This window comes from Lampetra planeri, chromosome 58 (genome assembly GCF_965212315.1).
Source record: "Lampetra planeri chromosome 58, kcLamPlan1.2.h2, whole genome shotgun sequence".
NCBI lineage: Eukaryota > Metazoa > Chordata > Hyperoartia > Petromyzontiformes > Petromyzontidae > Lampetra > Lampetra planeri.
The window spans coordinates 5134053-5144723 of NC_136164.1; the positions used below are offsets into that span (position 1 = coordinate 5134053).

General features: G+C 47.3%; 1 protein-coding gene across 1 annotated transcript in view; it reads right to left on the minus strand.

Moving 5' to 3' along the window:
* Nucleotides 1-1283: 1283 nt before the first annotated feature.
* The window catches only part of LOC144735939 (peripheral myelin protein 22-like), a 20837-nt gene continuing 11449 nt past the window's right edge, over nucleotides 1284-10671 (minus strand). The window contains exons 3-5 of the mRNA XM_078618531.1: nucleotides 9765-9864; nucleotides 8476-8619; nucleotides 1284-5406 (exon numbers count right to left, since the gene is read on the minus strand). Of these exons, the coding sequence (XP_078474657.1) occupies nucleotides 5243-5406; nucleotides 8476-8619; nucleotides 9765-9864 (408 nt within the window). The 3' untranslated portion in view covers nucleotides 1284-5242. The remainder of the gene's footprint in view (nucleotides 5407-8475; nucleotides 8620-9764; nucleotides 9865-10671) is intronic.

Genomic DNA, 10671 nt, shown 5'->3' on the forward strand with positions numbered 1-10671 from the left:
ACTGGTTCTTCACGTTCTGCAGATGTAGATGCCACTGGTTCTTCACGTTCTGCAGATGTAGATGTCACTGGTTCTTCATGTTCTGCAGATGTAGATGCCACTGGTTCTTCACGTTCTGCAGATGTAGATGTCACTGGTTCTTCATGTTCTGCAGATGTAGATGCCACTGGTTCTTCACGTTCTGCAGATGTAGATGCCACTGGTTCTTCATGTTCTGCAGATGTAGATGCCACTGGTTCTTCACGTTCTGCAGATGTAGATGCCACTGGTTCTTCACGTTCTGCAGATGTAGATGCCACTGGTTCTTCACGTTCTGCAGATACTACACCACTGATAATGTAGTTTACTACACCACTGATAGTGTAGTTACTACACCACTGATAATGTAGTTACTACACCACTGATAATGTAGTTTACTACACCACTGATAGTGTAGTTACTACACCACTGATAATGTAGTTTACTACACCACTGATAATGTAGTTACTACACCACTGATAATGTAGTTTACTACACCACTGATAATGTAGTTTACTACACCACTGATAATGTATTTTACTACACCACTGATAATGTAGTTTACTACACTACTGATAATGTAGTTACTACACCACTGATAATGTAGTTACTACACCACTGATAATGTAGTTACTACACCACTGATAATGTAGTTACTACACCACTGATAATGTAGTTTACTACACCACTGATAATGTAGTTACTACACCACTGATAATGTAGTTACTACACCACTGATAATGTAGTTACTACACCACTGATAATGTAGTTACTACACCACTGATAATGTAGTTACTACACCACTGATAATGTAGTTACTACACCACTGATAATGTAGTTACTACACCACTGATAATGTAGTTACTACACCACTGATAATGTAGTTACTACACCACTGATAATGTAGTTTACTACACCACTGATAATGTAGTTACTACACCACTGATAATGTAGTTACTACACCACTGATAATGTAGTTACTACACCACTGATAATGTAGTTACTACACCACTGCTGCCAGTCCAACTGGCTCTCGGAGCCAAGAGCAACTGGCAGAACAGAACGCGAGATATGAAAAGCACACACACACATGCAAGAAATCGAATTTCATACGAGGTTTTTTTTCAAACATTTTTGTTCCTGGATTAAAAATTTTAAAATGCGTGTTTACAGTCACTTTGCCTTGTCAATTTCGACCGCAAAAATGTTAGTCAATTAAATGTAAAAAATTTTATAGCATTCCCAAAATAATGTAAAGGGTTACGTGGCTTTAATTTTGTACTTACTTAACACAGAGAAGAGGTTAAAAATGATTTGCGTAATACAGCAATCCTGCTACGAATCTAGACACTACACGATCCTAGTTTACTTCATCAATAACAGCATTCTCTCTCGTTGCTCATTAGCACAACTGGTTCGCGAACACCCGAGCCCGCTGCCTTTTCCAGCAGCCACAAGCCGAGCCGAGCCGTGTGTGGGTGACACGCCGTCGCTACCCACACGCGTGTCCGCTTGTTCACCGTGCGTGACGTCAGTCGGAACGCAACAAGTATGTGGAGTCACTACCGTGTCACCCAAGCGCGTCTCCGCTCGTTCACCGCGCGCGGCTTCTGCAGTGGAAAAACAACAACAGCTGGGCCGCCTCCCGAGCCATGCCGGGCTGGCACGGCACGGCTCGGTTGTGCAGTGGAAAAAGAGGTAACCCTTGGTAGAAGCACATGTTAGAAGTGTGATGTTTTTTTGTTTTAAATGCCCTTTTTAACACGTAGACTTTCACGACCAATCTTCATCATAAAGGTTTTTGGGTCAGATCGCGTATAGAAATGTGTCCTCACCCTCCACCATCCGACACAGCCAGGAAACAGGTGGATTGCTTCACTGTTCTGGCAAATCGCCCGATGATGCTGGATGCAATTACCAGCAAAACGTCGTACTACTCACATTGTAAATGTTGTGGATTTACTCTCCAACACGCCGGTGGGCTGAAGTAGTATACTACACTATACACTACACTATACTATACACTGCTATACACTACACTATACACTACTATACACTACACTATACACTACTATACACTACACTATACACTACTATACACTATACTACTATACACTACACTATACACTACACTATACACTACACTATACACTACACTATACACTACACTATACTATACACTGCTATACACTACACTATACACTACTATACACTACACTGTACACTACTATACACTACACTATATACTACTATACACTACACTATACACTACACTACAGTGTAGTGCATAGTGTAGTGTATAGTGTAGTCACTACACTATACACTACACTATACACTACACTACTATACACTACTATGCACTACACTACTATGCACTACACTACTATACACTACACTACTATACACTACACTATACACTACTATGCACTACACTACTCTACACTACACTATACACTACTATACACTACACTACTATACACTGCACTATACACTACACTATACACTACTATACACTACTACACTATACACTACTACACTATACACTACTACACTATACACTACACTATACACTACTATACACTACACTATACACTACACTACAGTGTAGTGCATAGTGTAGTGTATAGTGTAGTCACTACACTATACACTACACTATACACTACACTACTATACACTACTATGCACTACACTACTATACACTACACTACTATACACTACACTATACACTACTATGCACTACACTACTCTACACTACACTATACACTACACTATACACTACTATACACTACACTACTATACACTGCACTATACACTACACTATACACTACTATACACTACACTATACACTACTACACTATACACTACTACACTATACACTACTACACTATACACTACACTATACACTACTATACACTACACTATACACTACTATACACTGCTATACACTACACTATACACTACACTATACACTGCTATACACTGCTATACACTACACTATACACTACACTATACACTACTATACACTACACTATACACTACTATACACTACACTATACACTACACTATACACTACTATACACTACACTATACACTACACTATACACTACACTATACACTACACTACACTATACACTACACTATACACTACTATACACTACACTCTACACTACACTATACACTACTATACACTACACTATACACTACACTATACACTACACTACTATATACTACACTATACACTACACTATACACTACTATACACTACACTATACACTACACTATACACTACTATACACTACACTATACACTACACTATACACTACACTATAAACTACTATACACTACACTAGTAACTAATTGGCGCGTTGTTTACATGACAACCCTTACTGGCCGTGTCTGGTAGGGTGGTGGTCGGGTTACGACACATTTATTCTCACGCGATCTTACCCCAAAAACATTCATTAAGAATTAAATGCCCTTTATACTAATAGGGGTTTTCCGCCTTTTTTCTGCCAACAAAACTGACACCTTTTACAAGGAATCATGCTTACATTAACCACAATACTTGCAGTCAAATGCAAACAAAAAACAATACTCTGATAATGTATGCATTGTCTTTGAAACGGATTTTAATCCCTGCAGTCACGAAAGCTTTAAATCGAAAGGTGATGATTTGAGGCTACGGTTTGGCGCGGTAAAGTTCAGTAAAGTCACGTAAGTAGAAATAAAATAAAAATTAAAATAAAACTAAAATTATCTATTTTGATTTTAATTAAATTTGTATTTTATTTCTACATACGTGACTTTACCGAAAGAACCAATGAGTCTAGTCATTCCCGCAGTCACGAAAGCGTCAATCCTGGATTAAAGTTCAGTTAACCACGGCAAAATTGGTGGGTGGAGAGAAAAAAAAGTCACGGAAAGGGTGCGGCAATTGTGTAGGATTTGCCCCGAACGGAAAACCATTCGCCATTCCAACAACAACTGCACACGATCGACGCCCCTCCCCCTCTACGCAGCGGTGTTTGCTGTGCGAAGGGGCTTCCATTCTGCAGTTACAGGGTCGGCCGTGTAAACCTTCGTAGAAGCAAAACATTAAAAGCCACAAATGACAGCTGAGCAAAGTGGCTTATCGTGGAAATGTACGGCAGCCGAATGCTCTGAACGCACGACGCTTCGAAACGTGGAGGGGAAAACCGGAGGACCCGGTGAAAAATGCACCTGCCCACGGGGTGACCACGCAAACCCCAAATATACAGCAGCAGGCGTCAGGGTCGGGATCGAACCCACGGTCTCCTGTGTACCAGGCAAGGTAGTTAACATCTCCTAGCCACCGTGATGATGATGAGAGAGAGAGAGACACGCAAACTCCAAATATACAGCAGCAGGCGTCAGGGTCGGGATCGAACCCACGGTCACCTGCGCACCAGGCGAGGTAGTTAACATCTCCTATCCACCGCGGCGCCCAATATGTTCAGAACACCGGCCTAGTGGCTTTCCGCACCAGTTTTAGTCTCGCTGACAGATTTATATTGCATCGTTCACGCAGATCGCTAGCCGATACTTGCTGATAGCTATTGCTGCTGCAAGCTGCTAGCTTCTGCTGAAGCAATAAACAGCATTGGCCCACGTCCGATCGTCGCATTGACAAGTCGGGTGGAGGAGGGTGTACGACACACACAGTGGAGTAGGCCCGGCGGTCTGAACCCAAAAACTAATTTTAAAAAATCGATTTGGGAATCGAGAATTTTGGCACAAATCTTCGGCCGCGTGACCCTAACCCACGAACAAAGATGCTTAATTGATTGGATCAATGGCAGGACGACACCTGCGGGACCGGTTCTGGACTGGAACTGGTACTGAACTGGTACTGGCCAGATTACTGATGCAGCAGCAACAGCAGAAGCAGCAAGATGAACATTTGAAGAACAAAAAAAAACACGGCCGCCCGTTTTCACGTTTGCACGCACACACACCGTGTCTCCCCGTTCGAACTTTGACGGGCCCCGCGTTTGAACTGCCGCTAACCCGCGAGCTCATTGCACGGCTCGTCGTTGAGAATTTTCCAGGTTTTTTTGTCCCCTTTCCCTCCCCTCCCCTCCATCCCCTCCCTCTCCGACGGCGATCGAATTGACCTCGTCGCAAATCGATCGCCGCGACTGCCCGCGTGCGTGTGCGTGCGTGCGTGTGCGTGCGTGCGTGCGTGCGGGTCGCCGGTCGTAATTCAAGAACGCTTGCGCAGGAAGAGGTAGATGAGGCTGTTGACGAGGCCGAGGGAGAAGGCGACCCACGCGATCACGTAGCTGTGGCCAAAGGAACCCCCCGCGTAGGGCGGCACGGACGGCCTCTGGCTGGTGTACACGGCCGCCCCGATGAGCACGCACAAGCCTGGCACCAGCGGCGAGTCGAGGAAGAGCGCACGCAGCAATCAGCGTCATCACAATCGGTCATCACAATCAGTCATCACAATCAGAGTCATCACAATCAGAGTCATCACAATCAGAGTCATCACAATCAGTCATCACAATCGGGGTCATCACAATCAGAGTCATCACAATCAGTCATCACAATCAGAGTCATCACAATCGGTGACATCACAATCAGAGACATCACAATCAGAGTCATCACAATCGGTGACATCACAATCGGTGACATCACAATCAGAGTCATCACAATCGGTGACATCACAATCAGAGTCATCACAATCAGAGTCATCACAATCGGTGACATCACAATCGGTGACATCACAATCACAGACATCACAATCAGAGACATCACAATCGGTGACATCACAATCGGTGACATCACAATCAGAGTCATCACAATCAGAGTCATCACAATCGGTGACATCACAATCAGAATCATCACAATCAGAGTCATCATAATCGGTGACATCACAATCAGTCATCACAATCGGGGTCATCACAATCAGTCATCACAATCGGTGACATCACAATCAGAGTCATCACAATCGGTGACATCACAATCAGAGTCATCACCATCAGAGTCATCACAATCAAAGTCATCACAATCAGAGTCATCACAATCGGTGACATCACAATCAGAGTCATCACAATCGGTGACATCACAATCAGAGTCATCACAATCAGAGTCATCACAATCAGAGTCATCACAATCAGAGTCATCACAATCGGTGACATCACAATCAGAATCATCACAATCGGTGACATCACAATCAGAGTCATCACAATCGGTGACATCACAATCAGTCATCACAATCAGAGTCATCACAATCAGAGTCATCACAATCAGAGTCATCACAATCAGAGTCATCACAATCAGAGTCATCACAATCGGTGACATCACAATCAGAGTCATCACAATCAGAGTCATCACAATCGGACTGCGGAAGGAATCCGATGAGCTGTGAATGTCCAGTAAGGGAGGGGAGGGTGGGTCAGAACGTTAGGACACTTATTGGAAAGGTAAACAAATCATTCTTTGGTTCTTTCGGTAAAGTCACGTATAAAGATAAAATAATAAATTAAATAATAGCATACTACGACGTTTCTTTACCCGAAAGAACCAACGAATAATTCCTGCAGTCACGAAAGCTCCAAAATTAAGATTAAACAAATCACAAAAAAAACTATATTTATTTACCAGACAAGGCACACTAAGCCATAAGCTTTGCTTTTTTGTTCGGAAGCGGGCCTGCCCATCACAAACGATGAGCTCTACGGAGTGGCGGATGATCGGCACGTGGACATGCATAGCAGCAACAACAGCAGCAGCAGCAGCTGCAATATAAAAACGTCGAAATAATTCGAGACGCAAAGTCGGGACACCGAAATGGGTCGTAGGTGTGTCACGGCGAGTATTGTGACGATTGGAAATTGATTATTTATTTTGGTGGGGGGGCGGGGGGGGGGGCGGGGGGTGGAACGTCATCATCAGGGCCCTCCACCACCCGACACAGCCAAACAAAATGAAATCGTCGCACGGTCAGCAAAAAAAGGGAGGCTTCTTAAATTTCGATTTAAAGCTTCTTTTGTGACTGCAGGGATTCATCTTCTTGGTTCTTTCGGTAAAGTCACGTAGAAGGGAAGTAATAAAATAATAAATAAATAAATATATATCACTTTCTACATAATAAAATCATTCTCACGACGTTTCGGCCACAACGCAAGTCTGTCGAGGCGACAGCGTCTGTCGCCTCGACAGACTTGGTTCTCACCTGAGGACGGCTGCTTGCGTTGTGGCCGAAACGTCGTGAGAATTATTTTATTGTGTTTTTTTTTTTAATTACTTCCCTTCTACGTGACTTTACCGAAAGAACCAAGAAGAAGGGAGGCTTCCTTGACCTCCTGGACCGCCACATTTCGCCGTGAGGATCGTTGTCCGTCGACTCACCGGTCCCGGCGGAGAGCCGGCCGGAGCGATGACGACTGGACCGGCGCTCCGCTTTAAACGTCGCCACGCGGCGTGCAAAGCGACCCCCCCCCCCTCTCCATTTTAGAAAAATTTCAAGCTATAACTGACGACCGCTTAAAACTGGAGCTTTGCATGTACATCCGTTGAGCATCTTTCGCACCGGGGGCGAGAGAGAGAGGGAGAAAGAGAGAGAGAGCGAGCGAGAGAGCGACCGAGAGAGCGAGTGAGAAAGCGAGAGAGTGAGCGAGAGAGTGAGCGAGAGAGTGAGCGAGAGAGTGAGCGAGAGAGAGAGCGAGAGAGTGAGCGGGAGAGTGACCGAGAGAGTGAGCGAGAGAGTGAGCGAGAGAGTGAGCGGGAGAGTGAGCGAGAGAGTGAGCGAGAGAGTGAGCGAGAGAGTGACCGAGAGAGTGAGCGAGAGAGTGAGCGAGAGAGTGACCGAGAGAGTGAGCGAGAGAGTGAGCGAGATAGTGAGCGAGAGAGTGAGCGAGAAAGTGACCGAGAGAGTGACCGAGAGAGTGAGCGGGAGAGTGAGCGAGAGAGTGAGCGAGAGAGTGAGCGAGAGAGCGAGCGAGAGAGTGAGCGAAAGAGTGAACGAGAGAGTGAGCAAGAGAGTGAGCGAAAGAGTGAACGAGAGAGTGAGCGGGAGAGTGAGCGAAAGAGTGAACGAGAGAGTGAGCGGGAGAGTGAGCGAGAGAGTGAGCGAGAGAGTGAGCGAGAGAGCGAGCGAGAGAGTGAGCGAAAGAGTGAACGAGAGAGTGAGCGAGAGAGTGAGCGAAAGAGTGAACGAGAGAGTGAGCGGGAGAGTGAGCGAAAGAGTGAACGAGAGAGTGAGCGGGAGAGTGAGCGAGAGAGTGAGCGAAAGAGTGAACGAGAGAGCGAGCGAGAGAGCGAGCGAGCGAGCGAGTGGGGCTTTACATAAAGCAGAGTTTAAAAATGTAAATTTAATTTTTTTTAAAAATTACGAAATGATGAACGAAGCAAAGTGCCGACTACACCGAGCATCTTCTTGTTTCCACTGATCGTAAAAAAAAAAGAGAGACACAGAGAGAGCGAGCCACTCACTAGCCAGAAGGTGGAAGACCCCGGTGATGACAAAGCGACCTCCCTTCTTGAGTTGGTAGAGCTGGTAGATGAAGAGGAAGAGCGACACGCAGCAGAACACCACCGACAGGACCATGAGGCCCTGCACCGCCTGCAGCCACTCGCCTGCACCACCCCGCCCGGCAAACACAAGGACCAATCATTCTTTGGTTCTTTCGGTAAAGTGACGTATGAAGATAAAATAATAAATTAAATAATAGCATACTACGACGTTTCGATTGCAACACAAGCAATCGTCATCATCAGGTATAAAATAAATAGCAACAAAAATCTAACCAGAAAACTATAGACAGACATATGAGCAGACAGACATCACCAAGATACACAGAGAGAGAGCGACACAGGCACAGAGAGGGAGATCGTCTCTGTGGCGTGGCCTTAAATAGACAGAGGGGGGCGGAGGCAGAGAGAGGGAGGGGGGTTAGAGACAAAATTAAACATGTCAATGAGTTCGAAGTGACGCGTAGTAAAGTACGCACAAAGATCCCCCGTACAGCCTTCCATTAGACCGTGGGGCAAGTGCTGTTAGCGAGCGCCACCTATGAAGGCCGGCACGGCACACACGAGGTGGTGGGTGGCCAGCACACCACGCCCGGCCGCCTTTGTCTCCCCAGTGGCGATGTTTACTACACACCGCACCGGGTACTCATTTGAGGCCGAGTCGACCTAGGGGAGGCCCACGGCCGGTTCAGATAATCGTCACCGGTGTTGGCCGTGAGCGGGAATCGAACTCTTGTGACCTCTGGCAGCCAGCCACCTCTGCTCTGTCCGTAGCTCCGCCCACAGCCTGCGTAGCTCCGCCCACAACTCGGGTAGCTCCGCCCACAGCTCGGGTAGCTCCGCCCACAACTCGGGTAGCCCCGCCCACAACTCGGGTAGCTCCGCCCACAGCTCGGGTAGCTCCGCCCACAGCTCGGGTAGCTCCGCCCACAGCTCGGGTAGCTCCGCCCACCGCTCGGGTAGCTCCGCCCACAGCTCAAGTAGCTCCGCCCACAACTCGGGTAGCTCCGCCCACGGCTCGGGTAGCTCCCCCCACAGCTCGGGTAGCTCCGCCCACAACTCGGGTAGCTCCGCCCACGGCTCGGGTAGCTCCCCCCACAGCTCGGGTAGCTCCGCCCACAACTCGGGTAGCTCCGCCCACAGCCCGGTTAGCTCCGCCCACAACTCGGGTAGCTCCGCCCACAACTCGGTTAGCTCCGCCCACAGCTCGGGTCGCGATCGGACTGAGCGGCGCTGCGACCAGTTCTGACCTTGGGACTCGAACGGCGCGATGCAGATCCACGAGCCGCTGTCCAGGAGGTTGCACTGCTGCCACAGGTCGGTGACCACGTTGCCCGAAGTCACCCACGACTGCCGGAGGGCGGGGTGGGGTATGGGTGGGGTAGGGGGGCAAAGCACAACCGCCGTCACACGCAGATTGGCACGACGTGGACTCACCTCTACTTACGAACGTTCAACTTACGAACTTTCAGAGATACGAACAAACCTGTCCGTATGTCCGGCAGCCTGTTCGGGCCGAGAGTCGTAAGTTCAACCGCCGTGCAATAGATGGCGGTGGTGGCGTCTACATCTGCAGAACGTGAAGAACCAGTGGCATCTACATCTGCAGAACGTGAAGAACCAGTGGCATCTACATCTGCAGAACGTGAAGAACCAGTGGCATCTACATTTGCAGAACGTGAAGAACCAGTGGCATCTACATCTGCAGAACGTGAAGAACCAGTGGCATCTACATCTGCAGAACGTGAAGAACCAGTGGCATCTACATCTGCAGAACGTGAAGAACCAGTGGCATCTACATCTGCAGAACGTGAAGAACCAGTGGCATCTACATCTGCAGAACGTGAAGAACCAGTGGCATCTACATTTGCAGAACGTGAAGAACCAGTGGCATCTACATCTGCAGAACGTGAAGAACCAGTGGCATCTACATCTGCAGAACGTGAAGAACCAGTGGCATCTACATCTGCAGAACGTGAAGAACCAGTGGCATCTACATTTGCAGAACGTGAAGAACCAGTGGCATCTACATCTGCAGAACGTGAAGAACCAGTGGCATCTACATCTGCAGAACGTGAAGAACCAGTGGCATCTACATCTGCAGAACGTGAAGAACCAGTGGCATCTACATCTGCAGAACGTGAAGAACCAGTGGCA